Source organism: Orcinus orca, chromosome 13 (genome assembly GCF_937001465.1).
Source record: "Orcinus orca chromosome 13, mOrcOrc1.1, whole genome shotgun sequence".
In the NCBI taxonomy this organism is placed as follows: Eukaryota; Metazoa; Chordata; class Mammalia; order Artiodactyla; family Delphinidae; genus Orcinus; species Orcinus orca.
In genome coordinates this window covers 90,886,413-90,908,513 of record NC_064571.1, presented here as the reverse complement: position 1 = coordinate 90,908,513, position 22,101 = coordinate 90,886,413, and the positions used below count along the sequence as shown (strand labels likewise).

The 22,101-nt window shown below is 45.1% G+C and overlaps 1 protein-coding gene across 1 annotated transcript in view; it reads left to right on the top strand.

Moving 5' to 3' along the window:
* Positions 1–1,035: 1,035 nt before the first annotated feature.
* The window catches only part of SNTG2 (syntrophin gamma 2), a 200,766-nt gene continuing 179,700 nt past the window's right edge, over positions 1,036–22,101 (top strand). Inside the window, exon 1 of the mRNA XM_049695901.1 lies at positions 1,036–1,239. Within this exon, the coding sequence (XP_049551858.1) occupies positions 1,168–1,239 (72 nt within the window). The 5' untranslated portion in view covers positions 1,036–1,167. The remainder of the gene's footprint in view (positions 1,240–22,101) is intronic.

The window sequence follows — 22,101 nt, the reverse complement described above, 5'->3', positions numbered from 1 at the left end:
GTCCGCCATGCGTCAGGCGTTACACTCGCAGAGACGGGGTCACGCCGGTCCTGCCACCTCGGCTTTCGCGCTTTCCCGCCTCAGAGGACAGCGAACGGGCTTCCGCAGATGAAAGGCCGCGCGCGTCTGCGCCCCTGAGAGTTTGCGCGACCGGGAGACGCGGGATTTGGAAAGGGAGGAAAACCCACGCCCTTTATAAAGGTTGGTAGCTTGGGGGGTGGGGGTGTTTTCCTGAGATTTATGCCAAACTTTCGTTTACGCTTGAACGAGGATGACTTGAGTCTACGCAGCCCGATACTGTCCTGAGAGAGCAAGGGAATCGCCGACCGGCTGCTGCCCCACTGCCGGGAGGTGCGCGCAGCCCCGCGCCCCAGGGCGTCCCCGGGTCCGCAGGGAGGACACGGGCGCCGCCGAGCCGCCAGCCCGGGGCGCGGGTGGGGCTCGCGGGCGCGAGAGGCGTCCTTTCCTTTTCTGGACAGTCCCCAGGGTCCAGCACCAGCTCCACGTGAAGGGGAGACCCCGGCGGAGGGGTCCCCAGGGACCCGGCAGGCAGCTGCCCTGCGACCATCCGAGGGCGGGGAAGGCCCGGAGGCACCCGACTGCGGACGGGGGGACGCCCCAGGTCAGATCCACCGGGGAGCAGGGGCGGGGAGGGGCCGCCGAGCGGGAGGAGCGCTCGACCCCGGCCCGGTGGAGCGGCAGCCCCCAGAGGCTGTCACCTCTCCTGCTCTCCCCCGGAGCGCCGCAACCCGGGACACGTCCCCGCCCCCCGGCAGCCGCGCTCCCCTCTTCTCCCGGCGGGTCGCGTGGGCGGTGCTCAGGGCGGTGGGCGGTGGTCACGGGCGGTGGGCGGTGCTCAGGGCGGTGGGCGGCGCTCACGGGCGGTGGGCGGCGGTCACGGGCGGTGGGCGGCGGTCACGGGCGGTGGGCGGTGCTCAGGGCGGAGGGCGGTGCTCAGGGCGGTGGGCGGCACTCACGGGCGGTGGGCGGCGCTCAGCTCCTCCCGCCGCTGTCCGCGGAGCCAGAGCCGAGCCAGAGCCGAGCCCGAGCGGCGCCGGAGCGCAGAGGGGCGCGGACGTGGCGCCCGCGGGGCCCTAGGAGGCTCGCGCGGGGCCTCGGCGCTGAGCTCGCGCGGCCCGGAGCGCTGGTCCCGCCGAGTGGGCGGCGATGAGCGCCGAGGGACCCTTCCCCCCGGCTGCCCCCCGCGGGCGCTCCGGCCGCCTGCTAGTGCCCGCGAGGGTGAGTGCCGGCCCTCCCGGCCGTCTTTTCTGTGCGCGCCCCTCCTCTCCCTGCGCCTCCTTCTCCTCTGCACCCCTTTCTCCATCCAGGCCCTCCCCTTCCCAGCGCCCCTGTCTCTCCTCCGCGCGCCCTCCTCATCCTCCGCCCCCTCCTCACCCGGCGCCCCCTTTCCTCTTGCGCCTCCATCCCCATCTCCCGGGGCGGCTCGTGCGGGCGGGCGGGCCCCCTGACCCTCCGTCCTCCCGGCCCAGCATCCCAGACGGAAGCTTGTAGGGTCTGCCTTTCCCTGTCGTGAAGGTGCAGCGGCTCCATGGCCCGTGGGAACCAGGTTCTCCAGTGTTGGGGGCTCGGGGTTCGCCCCTCATGTCTCCCTGCGAGCGGCTCCTGGCCTCAGGGGCCGCGGCGGGCGGCCTCCTGAGCTCAGCTCCGTCTTGGGGGGCCTCTGCCCGGTGCTGGGGTCCCCCCCCCGGCCGAGCGCCCCGCTACTTAGGGGACAGCTCAGCTCTGGACGCCCACTTCGTGATACCGATTCGTGCGTGCGTGTCTGTGTGACATCGCTTCTTATCCCTGCCCCAGACGACTCCCCTCCACCCTCTTACTTTTAAATAACTTAACTGTTGGGGGAAAACAGAAATGTGGCTCAGTCAAAAACGAAAAGTTCTTGGAAGCCTTCGCGTCGCCACCCCCAGCATAACCGAGTGTTCTGGAAACAGTTTAGGAACCGCAGCCGAGGCTCCCCGACTGATTGACTAATCTGGCTGGAACCGCCTCCCTTCGGGTTTGTCCTCACAGACTCCCTAAGCCCCGGAGCGACAGTGAAAACCGGAGTGTGTCTAGCAATCCTTTTCAGGATAACGGAGAAATGTTTCGGAGACTGTGGGTTGAAGGCTTTTATAAATTCTTGTGTGTCAGGATGCTTCTAAACCAGGGCAGTAGTACTAATGACTGTATGATTTTCTTAAAAAGAAAAAAAAGCTTATGTAGAGACAGTTGCTTCTTCCTTCAAGTTGTACAATTTTGGGGTGTTTCCACAAAATCTTGAAATTAAATTTCATGTAAAGTTCCGTGCTGATTGTGTAAAGTACTTTTCCACAGAGTAGTTTTCCAGCTACTGCAGGTGGAAATTAAACCGGGAAGATGTGCTTGGAGTAATTGGAAGTAAACTGCTTAAGAAAGAGAGGCTGGGAGTTCTGTCACTGCCTGGAGTCTTGCAGCCATGCCCTCTCTGGTTAGGAGCTGCCCATCCGCTTGAGGTGTTCTTGCAGCCGTCCTGTTTATAACCACTGTAATTATAGTGGAAGAACCAAGTGGATTGATCATACTGCATAATTGACCCAGTGGACGAGTTATTGGCAATAGTTTAAGTTTTTAAAAAATATATCAACTGCAGGTTCTCAAATAAGTACTCTCCAGGGTGCTAAATGTTGACTACATTAAGACACTAAATTGAGGGCTCAGAGAGGGGCTCCATGCCCCATTTGCTGAGGCTGTAATTAGTGCTTATTTGTGATAAGAACCTTGATTATAAGATGCATCCTATGTGCCTCATACTGGGTTTGAAACGACTTTCTTGCATGTCATCATTTTTCTAATTAGAAGCACTAAGTTCTTAACTGAAGTGATTAAATAACTATGTAAACTCAATGTTATGGATAGTTACTGATAAGAAAAGCAGAAAATCTGCATGGTTGTCTAGATTCCAAGGATTCAAGTGAAAAATTTATGGCCATCAGAGGTCCACAGTGCAAAGATGTTTAGGGCCATTTTCCAGCCAAGGTTCCAGCCATGATTGTGTTCCAGCCAGGAAGTTCTGTCAGCACCAAAGGACAAGTGTTGGAACAGTAACATGGATCCCGTAGTAGCAGGAATGGTCCCTCCGGTGTCCTAAGTAATCAGGTGTGCTCAGATGCTGCGTGCTACAGCCTACAGCAGGGCTCAGATGCTTGCCCCCTGTTAACTGTTCTGTCTACACATGTGTCTTTTAAAACAGGAACGTTCATAGATCACAGTCATGGCTGGAACCATGTTCTTTATGACTGCTGGTTTGAATCATGAGAATCTGGCCACATTTGAATGTCTCTTGCTCAGGATTGGAACTTCCTTTTCTCTTTCGTTTTAGGTGGCCGTTCCCTGTTACTTGTATTCCCTAAGTTGAGCCAGTTCATATACCTGTGTCCCTGAGTCTCCTGTGTCCCTGTGGTTAAACCCCTGGTGGAGAACCGCCAGTGCAGTGTGTAAAGGTGTCCTGCTTTCCTGTTCAACCACTGCTGTTGGTTTGTGCTGAATGCAATTTTCTGTTTTTAATTAACATCACTGCTTCAGTCCAGGGGCTGGAAGCCTGGGAGAGCCAGTCATATGTGAGTTCTCACGGTGAGCTTGGCGACTGGAAGGTGAGAGCATGTCAGGTCATTTAAAGTGTGCATCTATTAGTGTCACCACTTCGTCATCTAGTTAGAGATGTGAGTTATCGCAGGAGCTAAAGGAAACAGGTAACCTCTGGGGAAGGATGTCCGTTTGTTCTGTGCTTTTGTCACGTGTTTCTCATCCTTGCTGACTCATCTTTGATTTCAAGTGTAGAATTTCTGATGATGTCTATGATGTCTATGATGTCATAAGCAAGATTCTCATATTTTAAGATGGGGAATTGCCTGATTTTACCAGGAGATAGGTTTCCTATCTTGGATCGGTTTCCAAGATCCAAGTTTAATTTAGTTCCATGTCCCTAGATGTCCCAGGAGACACACTTAAGAAGGGTGACAAGAGGGCAGCCCTGATGTGAGTTCCATCAAGGGAGCGAGTGGCAGACGGAGACGCTGAGCTGCTTTATCATTGGGTGGAGGGAGGGGAGCTCGTGTCAGTGAGTTTATAGCCGGGTTCCCTCTCTGTCAAAGGGGTACCCCAGCTGCAGAATTATGAGAGCAGCTCGCCTGCCACCACAGAGAGCAGGTGGCGTCAGGCACGTGAGGTCTATCTCTGTACCCCAGGCCCCCGCGCTGCCCTTCTCCGAGAAGACACTCGCTCTGAGGCACGTGGACACGGGTGATGGGTGGCCGCTGCATGCGGGACGGGGACGGGGAACCCTGTGTCCCCTGCCTCCCCCTCACCCGAAGAGCCTGTGGTCTGGGTTCTGAGTCACTTCAGACCTGATTCCAACATCCTCAGAAACTCGCTAATTAGAATCGACCTGTATTTTTTGCAGTGTACCAAGGCAGGTTAAAGAAATGCTTTTAGGGGAAAAGTGCATGCGAATTTCATGGAAAAAAGTATTTGTGTTTAGACTGGCGTGTGCTTTTCCTTAGTATCAGCTGGTTGCTGCATGTTGTCATTCAGATTGTACTTCGGAGAGCTTTGGGCTTGTTTTCCCGCGAACACTGGATGTCAGTTTCCCCCAGGCCACTGAGGTCCCCGCTCATTCTGTGCTGAGCAGCAGAGGCTCCGTGCCCTGGACGCCCACCCTCCGGGCCTCCCCGCAGCCCTCACCTCCTTCCTCTCTTGTGTTTCATCTTCAAGGATGTTAAAAAAGTGTGGCGAATATTATGCTGTTGTGATTTCTCAATTAAAATTGTTGGTGAGACAGTTTCTGTTTTCTACGGAGGCTGTAGTTTTACATCCATAAATATTGTTAACTAGCTATGTTTTAATTAAGCAAAGAAGTAGGACTTTTGAAAAGTGAATGTGCCTCTTAGCTTGCTTAGCGGACCGCTCGGCAGGCCCTGTTGGAAACAGTTAGAAAAGGCCAGTTACGTGTGGGCACCGAGCTGACCTGCCGTGGAGCCCTGGCGCCAGCGATGACCTGCTTCTCCTGTGAGAGTTTCCAGAGCGGCTGTGTCTCTGCGCTTTGCACTCAGCACTGTCTGCAGGTTACTTACAGTCACACTTATTATTCTGAGTGAATAAACCCGACTCTGAACTGTTCACATTTGGCATCAATTCTAGTTTTTTTTTTTTTTTTGCGGTACGCGGGCCTCTCACTGCTGTGGCCTCTCCCGTTGCGGAGCACAGGCTCCGGACGTGCAGGCTCAGCGGCCATGGCTCACGGGCCCAGCCGCTCCGCGGCTTGTGGGATCCTCCCGGACCGGGGCACGAACCTGTGTCCCCTGCATCGGCAGGCGGACTCTCAACCACTGCGCCACCAGGGAAGCCCCAATTCTAGTTTTGATAGGCACCAAAATTCATTTGAAATCTGGATGAATCTCATTGTCTTATGGCGCTGAATTGTACTATTATAAATACGATCATATAAATGGTAAGATTCAGTATTGTCAATCTCATGGTGTTATTAGCATTCATACTACTTTATTTCTCGTGCTGATTTTAGTTGAAGGCTGACTCCCCTCCCCTTTGCAGTGAGTGGTAATTGCATTTAAGCGTTGACTAAAAGAGAGGTAACTGTAATTATTTATATTTTAATCGAAGTAGTTTGAATGACAAATCATTGTAAGAATCCAATTCCATTTCTAGAATGACTGTGAATGCTCTCAGCAGGTGTATGTTTTATTGTCTATTTTATGAATTAGCATCAGTAGGAATATAACCACACGAATGCACCCAGATTCTACATTAGGACATTTTCGTTCATTGAGCTAGTGTTTAGGAGAATAATCTGTATTTATAAAGTGTGACATAGCTGCCAGTTATTCCTATCAGGAATTACAACACTTTCTATTGACAATAAATGTTGCATTTGACAATGTTCGCACACATTTTGCATGACACAACTTTCAGAAACTAAGTGTGGTGGCCGTCGGGTCTTTAAAAGGAGACCAGCCTCCCTTGCTAAGTCAGAGTACAAGAGGTGGAAGGGGAGCTGATCCCACCTCCCTGACTCTTTCCCTCCGAGTGTGTTGCCCCTGGAGCTGTCCCTTTGTGGTCCCTGCCCCCAGCTGACCATCTTCACCTCTGTCCCTGCGACACTCAGGCCGCCGTGTCCCCAGGCCCCAGACCTGCTGCCCCCTTCTGGCTTCACCTCTAAGTGGTTTGAGCTGCTGACGGCTCACCTGGCACACCTCCCTCCCCGACCCTCTGCTTTTCCTCCTTCCGTCTCTGGCTCTTTGGGGACCCAGTCCTCTGCTCTGCCTTTCAGAGTGGGGTTTACAGACCTTCTTCTGTAGGTTCTTTTCTTGCTTTATATTTCCAGGTGGCCTCACCCCCCTCTGGTTAACCCACTGATGCCCAACGCGGTGCCTCGGTGAGCCCTGCTTGGCTGTTCAGTTAACACTTCCAAGATCCTCCGCCTAATCTTAACCCTGAAACCCCGTTCTCTCTCTGTGTTTATGTGTCAGACGACGGCAGCACTTCCCACTCAGCTCAGGTCTTTGTCCGATGTGCTCGTGTCCTTGAGGCCACCTCAGGGCCTCTCCCTGGACATTGACCCCATCCCTGGCCTCTGTCCCAGCCTCCATCAGCCCTGCTTATTCCCAGTCACAGTCGCGCCCCTTCTCTCCTGCTTTCAGAACCCACCTTTGTCTGGGTATATGGTGCCCGTATGTTTTATGGGCCTCATCCCACCCTCAGGTGTAAATATGGACCAGTCTAAGTCAACGATTGCCTTTGGAAAGGGCACGATTGCAGCTTTGCCAGTGAGGCTGCTTGTGAGTGAGGAGGGAAGTTCCCCTTTCTTTCAGAAAGAGACACAAGACTGCGTGAATAAATTACATGCCTGGTACGTAACAGCTGATACGCACTGTTGAATCATAAGTATTTATCTGAATTAATGGTATGTCATGCTGTAAGAGGGAGGAAGTTCTGTTTCTGGCTCTTGTACTGAGAATTTATATTTATGATTAGCTATTTTGTAAATTTATTTATTTATTTTTGGCTGCGTTGGGTCTTTGTTGCTGCACGCGGGCTTTCTCTAGTTGCGGCGAACGGGGGCTGCTTTTCATTGCGGTGCGCGGGCTTCTCATTGCGGTGGCTTCTCTTGTTGCAGAGCACGGGCTCTAGGCGTGCGGGCTTCAGTAGTTGTGGCATGTGGGCTCAGTAGTTGTGGCATATGGGCTCAGTAGTTGTGGCTCACGGGCTCAGTAGTTGTGGCTCGCGGGCTCTAGAGCGCAGGCTCAGTAGTTGTGGTGCATGGGCTTAGTTGCTCCGCAGCATGTGGGGTCTTCCTGGACCAGGGCTCGAACCCGTGTCCCCTGCTTTGGCAGGTGGATTCTTAACCACTGCACCATCAGGGAAGCCCTGATTAGCTATTTCGGGTTTGAATAAAATTGTGCCTTTATATTTTTATAATAGCTGCATTTTTTTTTTTTTTTTTTGGTATGCGGGCCTCTCACTGTTGTGGCCTCTCCCATTGCGGAGCACAGGCTCCGGACACGCAGGCTCAGCAGCCATGGCTCACGGGCCCAGCCGCTCCGCGGCATGTGGGATCTTCCCGGACCAGGGCATGAACCCGTGTCCTCTGCATCGGCAGGCGGACTCTCAACCACTGCGACACCAGGGGAGCCCTATAATAGCTGCATTTTGATATCGATTTTACAAATCAGCATAACTGTTACTGGTAAAATATACTGTATTCTCTTCTCGTCTCTATCCTGCTGAATATTATCCTTAATGATTTCTCTTCAGATAATTATACTTTACCAAATGGCTTCAGTAGTTGACTCTTCACATTACAATTATCTTAAGCTTTTGTTATGTGCCGAGGAATATAAAATTACTCATCATCTGTAAACCTGGGGACGTTCGGACCCCATGAGGCGGCAGCAGTGCTTTGGGGAAGGTGGGTGGTCTCGGCGCAGGCAGTGCCAGTCCTGTCATCCTGGTGATACATCCAGGCTGTCGTGGCTTGTGTGACAAGGTAGACAAGTAGCAGCTTCTGCATTTGTGGCATTAGAAACGCCAGAGGCTTCACTGCCTTCCTGCCGGGGAGGGCAGCCAGGAGAAGTGGTACCAGGCTGGCCTTTTTCACAGGCTTGAGGCTTTTCCTGAAGGGGTCAGGACTTTATGAAGGTAAAATTAAGTGTCATTTGGAACAGTGCTTTGTGGTTACAGATGTGTACATACCTGCACCTGCGTGCACACCATTTATGCGTGTACATCATGAACAGAGCAAAGTCTGAGCACCTGTTAGGAGCTGTGTAGGGAGCTGAGAGGACAAAGCAGGGCAGAGGGGTCCAGACACAAGGTGCGTGCCAGTGAGCACCCCTCAGCTCCCCCCCCGCCCCCATGACAACTAGAGGAGGTACATTCTGGAAGCGCAGGCTTTGGGGCGGGGCAGGGGAGCACGAGTGGTGGGCGACAGGTGCTTCCTCCCTGCCCCGAGTGGTGACTGCTGCTTGTTGCTGGGGGTACGACTGTGGCTGTGTGCACAGGAAAAGCGTGACACACGGAAAACATGATCGCAGATGTTCATGGCTGTTGTGAGGGAGAGAGACACGACCTTCAGAGAATATCGTGTGTGTTAATCATAAGTGCTCAGCTTGGCGTCTCGAGAGGCTGCCCTGGATCATCAGTTGCCCGGCTGTACCCTGGCTCTGTGACCCCAGAGTCTGGGGCCTGGATGCTCTCAGGTGACTGTGCGACGGTGGGCAGGTACCAACTTCTCTGTGACTCACCCGTAAGGTCAGGAGAAAAATAGGGAGGATACTCATATCTCTAGAATAATGACTATCAATTAATTCTTTTTTGGGGGGGGATTAATAACAAAAGATCCAGGTGGGATATAACTGATTACAAACAGGAGCCAGTGTGTGCGTGTGTGCGTGTGTGTGTGCGCGAGTGTGTGCACGTGCGTGAGTGTGCATGTGTGCGCGTGTGCGTGCGTGCGCGTGCACGTGCACATGCGTGTGCGTGCACATGCGCGTGCGTGTGTGTGTGTGTTACAGCACACTTGGAAAAATCATTTGCTCTTATTAGTCATCTATTTTATACATATCAGTGTATATAAGCCAATCTCAATCTCCCAGTTCATCCGACCACCACCACCCGCCCCCGCTTTCCCCCTTGGTGTTCGTATGTTTGTCCTCTACATTTGTGTCTTTATTTCTGCCTTGCAAACCGGTTCATCTGTACCATGTTTCTAGATTCCACAAATATGCGTTAATATACGATATTTGTTTTTCTCTTTCTGACTTACTTCACTCAGTATGACAGTCTCTAGGTCCATCCACATCTCTACAAATAACTCAATTTCGTTTCTTTTTATGGCTGAGTAATATTCCATTGCGTATATGTACCACATCTTCTTTATCCATTTGTCTGTCAATGGGCACTTAGGTTGCTTCCATGACCTGGCTATTACAAATAGTGCTGCAATGAACATTGGAGTGCATGTGTCTTTTTGAATTATGGTTTTCTCTGGGTATATGCCCAATAATGGGATTGCTGGGTCATATGGTAATTCTATTTTTAGTTATTTAAGGAACCTCCATACTGTTCTCCATAGTGGCTGTACCAATTCACATTCCCACCAACACTGCAAGAGGGTTCCCTTTTCTCCACACTCTCTCCAGCATTTACTGTTTGTAGATTTTTTGATGATGGTCATTCTGAACAGTGTGAGGTGATACCTCATTGTAGTTTTGATTTGTATTTCTTTAATAATTAATGATGTTAAGCAGCTTTTCATGTGCCTCTTGGCCATCTGTATGTCTCCTTTGGAGAGATGTCTATTTAGGTCTTCTGCCCATTTTTTGATTGGGTTGTTTGTTTATTTTAATATTGAGCTGCATGAGCTGTTTATATATTTTAGAGATTAATCCTTTGTCCATTGATTCATTTGCAAATATTTTCTCCCATTCTGAGGGTTGTCTTTTCATCTTGTTTATAGTTTCCTTTGCTGTGCAAAAGCTTTTAAGTTTCATTAGGCCCCATTTGTTTATTTTTGTTTCTATTTCATTTCTCTAGGAGGTGGGTCAAAAAAGATCTTGCTGTGATTTATGTCAAAGAGTGTTCTTCCTATGTTTTCCTCTAAGAGTTTTATAGTGTCCAGCCTTACATTTAGGTCTTTAATCCATTTTGAGTTTATTTTTGTGTATGGTGCTAGGGAGTGTTCTAATTTCATTCTTTTACATGTAGCTGTCCAGTTTTCCCAGCACCACTTATTGAAGAGACTGTCTTTTCTCCATTGTATATCCTTGCCTCCTTTGTCATAGATTAGTTGACCATAGGTGTGTGGGTTTATCTCTGGGCTTTCTATCCTGTTCCACTGATCTATATTTCTTTTTTGTGCCAGTACCATACTGTGTTGATTACTGTAGCTTTGTAGTATAGTCTGAAATCAGGGAGTCTGATTCCTCCAGCTCCGTTTTTTTCCCTCAAGATAACTTTGACTATCCGGGGTCTTTTGTGTCTCCATACAAATTTTAAGGTTTTTTGTTCTAGTTTTGTAAAAAATGCCATTGGTAATTTGATAGGGATTGCATTGAATCTGTAGATTGCTTTGGGTAGTATAGTCATTTTCACAGTATTGATTCTTCCAGTCCAAGAACATGGTATGTCTCTCCATCTGTTTGTGTCATCCTTGATTTCTTTCATCAGTGTCTTAAAGTTTTCTGAGTAGAGGTCTTTTATCTCCTTAAGTAGGTTTATTCTTAGGTATTTTATTCTTTTTGTTGCAATGGTGAATGGGATCATTTCCTTAATTTCTCTTTCTGATCTTTCATTGTTACTGCATAGGAATGCAAGAGATTTCTGTGCATTAATTTTGTATCCTGCCACTTTACCAAATTCATTGATTAGCTCTAGTAGTTTTCTGGTGGCATCTTTAGGATTCTCTATGTATAGTATCATGTCATCTGCAAACAGTGAGTTTTACTTCTTCTTTTCCAGTTTGTATTCCTTTTATTTCTTTTTCTTCTTCCAAAGAAGAAGCACTACATGACAGCACTATTTACATAGTTTCTTCCAAAACTATGTTGCATAGGAGTGGCAAGAGTGGACATCCTTGTCTTGTTCCTGATCTTAGAGGAAATGGTTTCAGTTTTTCACCATTGAGAATGATGTTTGCTGTGGGTTTGTCATGTATGGCCTTTATTATGTTGAGGTAGGTTACCTCTATGCCCACTTTCTGGAGGGTTTTTATCATAAATGGGTTTTGAATTCTGTCAAAAGTTTTTTATGGGACTTCCCTGGTGGCGCAGTGGTTGAGAATCTGCCTGTCAATGCAGGGGACACGGGTTCGAGCCCTGGTCTGGGAGGATCCCACATGCCGCGGAGCAACTAGGCCCGTGAGCCACAACTACTGAGCCTGCACTCTAGAGCCCGCGAGCCACAACTACTGAGCCTGCGCGTCTAGAGCCTGTGCTCCGCGACAAGAGATGCCGCGATAGTGAGAGGCCCGCGCACCGCGATGAAGAGTGGCCCCCGCTTGCCGCAATTAGAGAAAGCCCTCGCACAGAAACGGAGACCCAACACAGCCAAAAATAAAAATAAATTAAAAAAAAAAGTTTTTTATGCATCTATTGAGATGATCATATGGTTTTTATTCTTCAATTTGTTAATATGGTTTATCACACTGAATGATATGCATATATTGAAGAATCCTAGCATCCCTGGGATAAATCCCACTTGATCATGGTGTATTATCCTTTTAATGTGTTGTTGGATTCTGTTTTCTAGTATTTTGTTGAGGATTTTTGCATCTATATTCATCAGTGATATTGGTCTGTAATTTTCTTTTTTTGTAGTATCTCTGTCTGGTTTTAGTATTAGGGTGATGGTGGTCTCATAGAATGAGTTTGGGAGTGTTCCTTCCTCTGCTATTTTTTGGAAGAGTTTGAGAAGGATGGGTGTTAGCTGTTCTCTAAATGTTTGATAGAATTCACCTGTGAAGACATCTGGTCCTGGACTTTTTTTTTTTTTTTTCTGTACGCGGGCCTCTCACTGTTGTGGCCTCTCCTGTTGTGGAGCACAGGCTCCGGATGCACAGGCTCAGTGGCCATGGCTCTCGGGCCCAGCCGCTCTGTGGCATGTGGGATCTTCCCGGACCGGGGCACAAACCTGTGTCCCCTGCATCGGCAGGCGGACTCTCAACCACTGCACCACGAGGGAAGCCCTGGACTTTTGTTTTTAATCACAGTTTCAGTTTCACTACTTGTGATTGGTCTGTTCATATTGGTTCATTCATATTGTGATTGGTTCAGTCTTGGAAAGTTACACCTTTCTAAGAATTTGTCCATTTCTTCCACGTTGTCCATTTTACTGGCATAGAGTTGCTTGTAGTAGTCTCTTATGATCCTTTGTATTTCTGCAGTGTCTGTTGTAGCTTCTCCTTTTTCATTTCTATTTCTATTGATTTGAGTCCTCTCCATCTTTTTCTTGGTAAGTCTGGCTAAAGGTTTATCAATTTTGTTTATCTTGTCAAAGAACCAGCTTTTAGTTTCACTGATATTTGTTCTTGTTTTCTTTGTTTCTATTTCATTTATTTCTGCTCTGATCTTTATGTTTTCTTTTCTTCTACTAACTTTGGGTTTTGTTTGTTCTTCTTTCTCTAGTTCCCTTAGGTGTAAGGTTAGATTGTTTATTTGAGATTTTTCTTGTTTCTTGAGGTAGGATTGTATTGCTATAAACTTTCCTCTTAGAACTGCTTTTGCTGCATTCCATAGGTTTTGGATAGTCATGTTTTAATTGTCACTTGTCTCTAGGTATTTTTTGATTTCCTCTTTGATTTCTTTAGTGATCTCTTGGTTATTTAATAATGTATTGTTTAGCCTCCTGTGTTTGTGTTTTTTATGTTTTTTTCCCTGTAATTGATTTCTAATCTCATAGTGTTGTGTTTGGAAAAGACGCTTGATATGATTTCAGTTTTCTTAAATTTACCAAGGCTAGATTTGTGACCCAAGATATGATCTCTCCTGGAGAATGTTCCATGTGCACTTGAGAAGAAAGTGTAATCGGCTCTTTTCAGATGAAATGTCCTATAAATATCAATTAAATCTATCTGGTCTATTGTGTCATATAAAGCTTGTGTTTCCTTATTAATTTTCTGGTTGGATGATCTGTCCATTGGTGTAACTGAGGTGTTAAAGTCTCCCACTATTATTGTGTTACTGTCGATTTCCTCTTTTATAGCTGTTAGCATTTACCTTATGTATTGAGGTGCTCCTATGTTGTGTGCATATATATTTATAATTCTTATATCCTCTTCTTGGATTGATCCCTTGATCATTATGTAGTGTCCTTCTTTGTCTCTTGTCACATTATTTATTTTAAAGTCTATTTTATCTGATATGAGTATTGCTACTCCAGCTTTCTTTTGATTTCCATTTTCATAGAATATCTTTTTCCATCCCCTCACTTTCAGTCAGTATGTGTCCCTAGGTCTGAAGTGGGTCTCTTGTAGACAGCATATACCTAGGTCTTGTTTTTGTATCCATTTAGCGAGACTGCGTCTTTTGGTTGGAGCATTTAATCCATTCACATTTAAGGTAGTTTTTGATATGTTTGTTCCTATTACCATTTTCTTAATTGTTTTGGGTTTGTTTTTGTAGGTCCTTTTCTTCTCTTGTGTTTCCTACTTAGGAAAGTTCCTTTAGCATTTGTTATAGAGCTGGTTTGGTGGTGCTGAATTCTCTTAGCTTTTGCTTGTCTGTAAAGCTTTTGGTTTCTCCATCAAATCTGAATGAGATCCTTGCTAGGTAGAGTAATCTTAGTTACAAGTTCTTCCCCTTCATCACTTTAAATATATCATCCCACTCCTTCTGGCTTGTAGAGTTTCTGCTGAGAAATCAGCTGTTAATGTTATGGGACTTCCCTTGTATGTTATTTGTCGTTTTTCCCTTGTTGCTTTTAATAATTTTTCTTTGTCTTTAATTTTTGTCAATTTGATAATTATGTGTCTTGGCGTGTTTCTCCTTGGGTTTATCCTGCCTGGGACTCTCTGCTTCCTGGACTTGGGTGGCTATTTCCTTTCCCATGTTAGGGAAGTTTTTGACTATAATCTCTTCAAATATTATCTTGGGTCCTTTCTCTCTTCTCCTTCTGGGACCCCTATAATGAGAACGTTGTTGCATTTAATGTTGTCCCAGAGGTCTCTTAGGCTGTCTTCATTTCTTTTCTTTCTCTTTCCTTTATTCTGTTCCACTGCAGTGAATTCCACCATTCTGTCTTCCAGGTCACTTATCCGTTCTTCTGCCTCAGTTATTCTGCTATTGATTCCTTCTAGTGTATTTTTCATTTCAGTTATTGTGTTGTTCATCTCTGTTTGTTTGTTCTTTAATTCTTCTAGGTCTTTGTTAAACATTTCTTGCATCTTCTCCATCTTTGCCTCCATTCTTTTTCCGAGGTTTTGGATCATCTTCACTATCATTATTCTGAATTCTTTTTTATGGAAGGTTTCCTATCTCCACTTCATTTAGTTGTTTTTCTGGGGTTTTATCTTGTTCCTTCATCTGGTACATAGTCCTCTGCCTTTTCATCTTCTCTGTCTCTCTGTGAATGTGGTTTTTGTTCCACAGGGTGCAGGATTGTAGTTCTTCTTGCTTCTGCTGTCTACCCTCTCGTGGATGAGGCTATCTAAGAGGTTTGTGCAAGCTTCCTGATGGGAGTGACTGGTGGAGGGTAGAGCTGGCTGTTGCTCTGGTGGGCAGAGCTCAGTAAAACTTCAATCTGCTTGTCTGCTGATGGTTGGGGCTGGGTTTCCTCCCTGTTGGTTGTTTGGCCTGAGGCGACCCAGCACTGGAGCCTACCCGGCTCTTTGGTGGGGCTAATGGCGGACTCTGGGAGAGCTCACACCAAGGAGTACTTCCCAGAACTTCTGCTGCCAGTGTTCTTGTCCTCACGGTGAGCCGTAGCCACCCCCCACCTCTGCAGGAGACCCTCCAACACTAGCAGATGTGTCTGGTTCAGTCTCCTATGGGGTCACTGCTCCTTCCCCTGGGTCCCGATGCGCACACTACTTTGTGTGTGCCCTCCAAGAGTGGAGTCTCTGTTTCCCCCAGTCCTGTTGAAGTCCTGCAGTCAAATCCCGCTAGCCTTCAAAGTCGGATTCTCTGGCAATTCCTCCTCCTGTTGCCAGACCCCCAGGTTGGGAAGCCTGACGTGGGGCTCAGATCCTTCAGTCCAGGGGGTGGACCTCTGTTGTATAAGTGTTCTTCAGTTTGTGAGTCACCTACCTAGGGGTCATGGGACTTGATTTTATCGTGATTGCGCCCCTCCTACCATCTCATTGCAGCTTCTCCTTTGTCCTTGGACGTGGGGTGTCTTTTTTGGTGAGTTCCACTGTCTTCTTGTCAATGATTGTTCAGCAGTTAGTCGCTATTCTGGCACTCTCCTCAATTAATTCTTGAAGACTAAAGTTTTAAAATATTTTTCCTTTTCCCTCAGAACTGTATTTCTAAGTATCTTTGTTTCAGCGTATTGAAAAATTCAAATTCAAACAAACATTTTCAAATTTCAGTTTAAAATTATAAGATCAGTTTAATAAATTTGGAATGGAATTTTTTGGAGAGTTTCCTTTATTATTATATGTTAAATATGTATTTGTAAATAAAGTATTTTTGTTGTTTAACTTTTACTCTCCATCTCATTGGAGTGATAACTGGTGAATACATAATGCAAGATTTGGATGTAAAATGTGGCATATTTTTAAATTCTGCAAAGTAGTGACATTTTAGTGAAGCTGGGCTGACTGAAGCTTTGTGAATTTCCTGTAATCGCTTTAGAGAGAAACTCTAAAGCCACTTATCTGAGTTGGTGTTTAGGATTTGAAATACAGTGGGAACCAGGATTTACAGCTAAAATTTCTTGTGATTGAAATCAGTGGCATTTTAAAAAGAAATTGGTCCATTTAAAATCCGGAGAGATGTAAAAAAATAATTTGAGCTTACAAAATGTTTTAACTTTAAGATGCAATATAAGTAAAATGTATGTATTTTATATTTTGATGTTAATATAGTTAATAAGGTCAAATGTTCTAAATTGACATTCAGGATTCTGGAATAATATTCACCTAAAACCATTGTATTTCTCTAAGATTTAAGAAATTAAAATCGAAATCTGAAATTGCTAATAACAAAAGATAATAAAAGATGAATAATGACATGAGCACTCACATACTCTTTCTCTGTATATAAAGTAGATTTGTCCTAACTACAGAAATGAAATAGGAAGAAGTAACTAATGATATAAATGGGAAGTGCAATGCTTAGATAAGATTTAATCACATTTAAAAATTAATTTCTGAATTGGATAATGTAATTTAACTATTACTTTGTTATGAGAATATATAACGTGGTATGTTATATTAAGTAGCAGATTACTTAATAGAATGAAGAGGGAAAAGCTGGTAGCTAAGAAAGAGGGGAAGTAAAATTGCAAAGCTTTCCTGTCAGGACAAGATACAAAACCCTGGCTGCGTTGAAGAGTGATGTGCCTTGTACGTTCTCTTCCTGATGTAGGTGGGGAGCAGCCCAGATCTTTGAAATTCTAAGTGCTTTGTGCATTAAAATTATTTCCTTCCTACGCTTTATCAAATTCCATTGTGACCTATAGGTTCTTTTCACTTTTAGCAGGTGGAATCAAAATGCTTTTAGATTTGTAATTTCCATTTTCACAGGTGGGAAGGAGGAGGGGCAGGTTTGGGAGGAGTCTGCACAGCGGGTTCTGGAATAAGAAGCCCAGTCCTGGGGAAAATGAGAAACAGTGGCTCAGCCGGGAGAGCCCCCACGGGGCGCACACGCGGTGGTGTCACCACGTTGGCTGTGAAAGCCTCAGGCTGTGCTTGGGTTGGTGGGAGCAGGGGAGGACTGAGGTGACGGGGGATGAAGCTGGACATCGCAGCAGGGTCACGAGGCCCCGCGTGGCAGCACGTGGGCGAGGCTGCATTGAGCCCCCTCTCCGGTCCTTCCTGTGGGATTCTGGCTCTTTCTGTTACCTCCTTTGCTTTAAATACATTTGTTTCACATTTTGGCATTTGTGTGAATGGTAGCATAATATTCCTGCCTCAGTGTGGAAAGTGTGTAAAACATTGAACAGCCTAAGAAAGAGTGTGACCTGGACATATGTGTATGGCTAGCATTTCATACACCTCTTCTGGCCTTTTTTCACTATGTATCCTATTAGCTAAAACCATCCTTTAGATGCACTTTTTGTCCTGCATTTAAATTTTTCTCACTATAAAAATGATAATTTTCACACTTTTTAGACACGTTCGTCAATATTGTTGAATCTCTGCTCAGTATTCTATTTGTATCAGCAGAGAGGCTTTGCAGCTATTCTCATAAGAAGGGATTTAATGATGAATGTCTGCTTTTGTGTGTGGAAATCAGCACCAGCCCATCCAGATCCTTCTTGCTGGCTCACTTATCTCTGGCTAAGCTGACTGTGTTCCTTAGGAATCCGTGTTAGCACTTAAGTTTCTCACAGTTTATAATCCCATGAGGAGAAAATTCCAGATTTCTAAATCCCACAAGGCTCGCCAGTTCTCAAGCTGTTTGTTTTCATTTGTCAGAAATACATCAATAAATGATGTTTTCAGGGTGGATTTGTGTGGTTCATTTTCTGATTCTGACATCTCACCACTGACTATGGAGGGGAGAAGACAGTGGGATGGTGCTTTCCAAGGTGCTGATGGAAGAAGAAACATTGTTAGTCCTGCCTTTTATACCCAGTGCAACTGCTCATCAGAGCTGAAGGTGCGATAGAAGCAGGTCCTTGTGGACGAGAGGGGAGAGAATAGGTTCCTGGAAGGAGACCCTCAAGGCCACGGGAGACGGAAACCCATCGGCTCCAACCCAGTCATGCCCTGCTGTTGACATGATGTGTGCTCTCTTGTTTTCTAACTTCAAAAGTCAGACTTAGGCCTGCTTTTTCTACAAGCTCCTCCCTCATCTTGCGGTTTTCTCTGTGCTCTTCCTCTGTGATCTCAGGCATTCCTTCTGGGATCCCTGTTCGTACTGAAGGACATCCCTAGAGGTTTCAGTGGTGAGGGTCTATTTAGGACTAAAATCGCTCATTTTACCACACTCGCTTCCTGAAAAAGTTCCAGAATTCTAGTTTATTTTTCATTGGTATTCTGAAGGTATCATTTCCTCTGACTCACTGGTGCTGTCCAGCACTCGGCCATCAGTGGACTTGTCGCTCTGGTCAGGTGACTGTTGACACTCTGTGTCTCAAAGACCTTTTTTCCTTCGTAGTCTTAGTGTCATGGTGTGTCTGCATTAGTTATGAGCCATCCTCAAGCTGCATTAGTTATGAGTAATCCTCAAGCCTTTTCTCTGAGAATTCTGCCCCTCCCCACAGTGCCTGTTCTCTTTGTGGGGAATTCCACCTGAATGTGCTGGGACCTGAAGCATCCTCACTGTCTGTGGCCTCTCTGCTTGTCCATGGAGGTGGGCACTCAGGTCTTCCCTCAGCAGCACCTGGCTTGCTGCCTCCCCACCAGCAGGAGTCCTGGGGCGGGATCCACTCCCAGGCACCTTTCTCAGGTGCCCTGTTGTCTGGGGTGTTCAGAGAGCTGCGCTGGGGTCCCAGGCTCGTGCTACCCACCCTCCTTCCTTCACCCCTCGCCTCACAGCCCTCAGACCCCTACCTCACACCAAGCCTTCTCTGCCTGCTCTCGCTCCTCCCACCCCTCACAGGTGTGCCTGGACCCCTGGGTGGGTGTCTGCTTCTAGAAGGGACTGAACCAGCACACTGTCTTTTTTTCCCACTTCTCTGTCTCTCTGTGCTGCGTTCCATGTAATGTCTAGTTTTACTTTCCTGGTCGTCAAAACTGGTTGGTTTTGATAATTTTTTATTCAGTCGTTTCACTTACAGTAACTTCTTTTATATGTTTAAATCTATAAATGTACTCATTTTATATTCTGCACTTAATAATTTTAACCTCTGTAACCTTTGATTGCCTGATTCTGCAGTTTGCTAATTTTGCTTAACTCCTGGGGTATTACTTATTTTCTTGTGTTTTTAGTAATTTCTCTTTGTGTTTCTTGGAAATCTGATAGTGAGCATTCTTTGAGGAATATATTCCTTCACACTTGGTCTCTGAGGGTTCTAAGATTTGGAAAGGCTTTTATAATGTAGAAGCCATAAGGAAAATGCAGACAAATCAGATTACGAAGAAAGGCTTTTTAATCTTGTAGGAAAAAATAGATAAATTAGAAAATAAACAAATTCAAAACAATGAAATAGAAAATTATTTCTAATACAAATGACAGTTGAAGAGCTATATTTTTAATTTAAAAAGACCTTGTGAAATTGCAAAAAAAAAAAAACCTAAGAGAAAAAGATGTACAAAGGATTTAAACTTGCCTTTAAACAAAAAGAATTATAACTAGTCATAAATATATGAAAAGACACATGCTGTCCCAACCAAAACAGTGGGAGAATCAAAGATTCTGTGGGGTTTTTTTTTATATTGATGATCGTGTTGTCTGCAAGTAAGGATACTATTATTTCTTCCTTTGGAATCTGTACTCCAGTATTATTTATTTTGTCCTAGTAAGTGGGTGGGACACAGGTGCAATAGTGAACAGAAGTTGCCTTGTTTCTGATCTTTAGGAAAAAGCTTCAGTTACTCATCATTAACTATGTTAATATATGTCTTTTGTAGATGCTTTATTCAGGTTGAGGAAAATCCCGTCTCTTGGTTTATTGAGATTTTTATCAGAAGTGGATGTTGAATTTTATGGAAAGTCTTTTTCATCTGTTGAGATGACATTATGCCTTTTAGGCTGTTGATCTAGTGAATTACATTAGTGATTTTGAAAGTTGAACCAACCTTAAACATTCTAGGAATGAATTCTACTTGGTCACTATCTCATCCTTTCGTATATCACTACATTCAATTTGCTAAGATTTTGTCAGTGTCTATTTGTGTCTGTGTCCACGATGGGTATTGGTTTGTATTGTTCGGTTCATATAACACCATTTGTTTTTTTTGGGTTTTTTTTTTTTTTTTGGTTTTGGTATCTGGGTATCAGTGTAATCCTGGCCTCAAAAATGAGTTAGGAAGTGTTTTTCTTCTACAATTTCATAAACTTTCTGTGGTTTTGTGTTAATTTTCTGTTGAGTAAAATTCATACTGACTCCATGTGAGCCTGGGGTTTTATTTGTGGGATGCTTTCTGACTGCAAATTAAATTACTATAAAAGATAAGCACTATTCAGGTTATCTGTTTCTTCTTGGATAAATCTTGGTAGTTTGTGTCTTTTAAGAAATTTATCCTTTTATCTAAGTTATAAAATTCTTTGCAATAAAGTTGTTTGCAGTATTTCTTTATTAATGTTTTTGAAGTCTGTAGGTTCTGTAGTGCTGTTCCCTCTCGCACTTATAATACTGGTGATTTGTGACTTCTCTGTTTTTTATTGATCAGTCTCTCCAGTGTGCTATCAATTTTAATGTTCTTGACAATGACACAGTTTTAATTCCAGTTTGTTTTTATCTTCACTGACTTGGTTCTTCTTTTCTTCCTAGAGCATGATTTTGGGCTTCCTTTGCTTATTTTTTCTTGGTTCTTAAGGTGGAATCTTAGACTGTTGATTTAAGACGTTTCTTGGCTTGTATTATAAGCTTTTAATCCTACACATTTGCAAGTAACCGCTATTTTAATTGCTTCCCACAGGTTTTTACATTTTGTGTTTTTATGTTTTACAAGAGTCAAGAGAGCAGGTCTGAGACTTCTGGTCCCTAGAAAGGTCTTCCTGCAAGAGAATCAGACCCCTGCTGGCCCCTGGGGACTTGTGTTTCAGGGTGTCGCTACCCTTTTCTTGCTAATAAGGGCAACTCACTGTTTCTGGGCTCCTTGTCCAAACAGCACGACTTCTGTTGAGCACTTGCTCTCCTCTGGAAATCTGGAATTTTGGTGTGTGGCAGGCAGAGGCTGCCTACGTGACCTGCCCCCATAGGAACCTTGGCCTCCATTCTCCAATGTGCTCTGGATGCAGAAGGGTCATATGAGGGCTGCATCTGCTTTGCTGGGGAAGAGAGCATACCGTGAGCCCCTCGGGAGGGTGAGAGCATGCAGGGGTCCTCTGCACCGTACCTGTGTGTCCCTGGGACCCAGCTGTGCGTCCTCCCAGTCCCGTCGTGACGCTTCTTAGCCGTGAGCATGACTACATCAATACTTACGGTGAACCTCCCAACAAGGGCAGTCCTTGGGGATGCAACACGTGTGCATTCAGCCAAAATATTTTCTAATTTGCTTCTTGATTCTTTCAGTGACTTACTGGTTTACAAGGAAATACGTAGTTCACTTTGTAAATAGTTGAGGATTTCTAGATACTTATTTTTAGCTTAATTCCGTTGTGAGTGGGGACATACTTTTGTCCACCCTTTGTCAGTCCTTTTATATTTGTAGAGGTTTGTCTTAGGGTCCAGAATATGGTTTATCTTGGTGAACACTCCATGTGCACTTGAAAAAATATATATTCTGCTGGTGTTTGTTGATGGTTCTGTAAATGTCAAATAGATGAAGTTATTTGATAGTGCAGTTCATAGGTTCTGTTTCTTTTTCTATTTGTTCTAGTACTTATTCATCTCTGGAAATAATTCTTATTCTGAAGTCTACTTTTTTGATATTAATGTATATACTCCAATTTCTATTAGTATTTGTATTATATATAATTCCAAATTTTTCACTTTATTAAATGAAAATTATAAAATGAAATCCATTCATTATATTTAAAGTGGCCTCCTGTAGATATGATAGAGTTGAATCTGGTATCATTTTTATTCAGTCTGATAATCTCTGCTTTTTAATTGGAGTGTTTAGACATTTTGCATATAATGTAATTTTTATATGGTTTAGTTTAAATTTATCATCTTGCCAATTTTCCATTTGTCCCAACTGTACATTGTTCTCCTTTCCCCAAATTTTCTTGCCTTCTTTTTGATTAAATGAGTATTTCATGATTTTACTTTGCTCCATTATTGGATTATTAAGTATACCTTTTTTTTTTTTTGTATTGTTTGTTCAGTGCACAT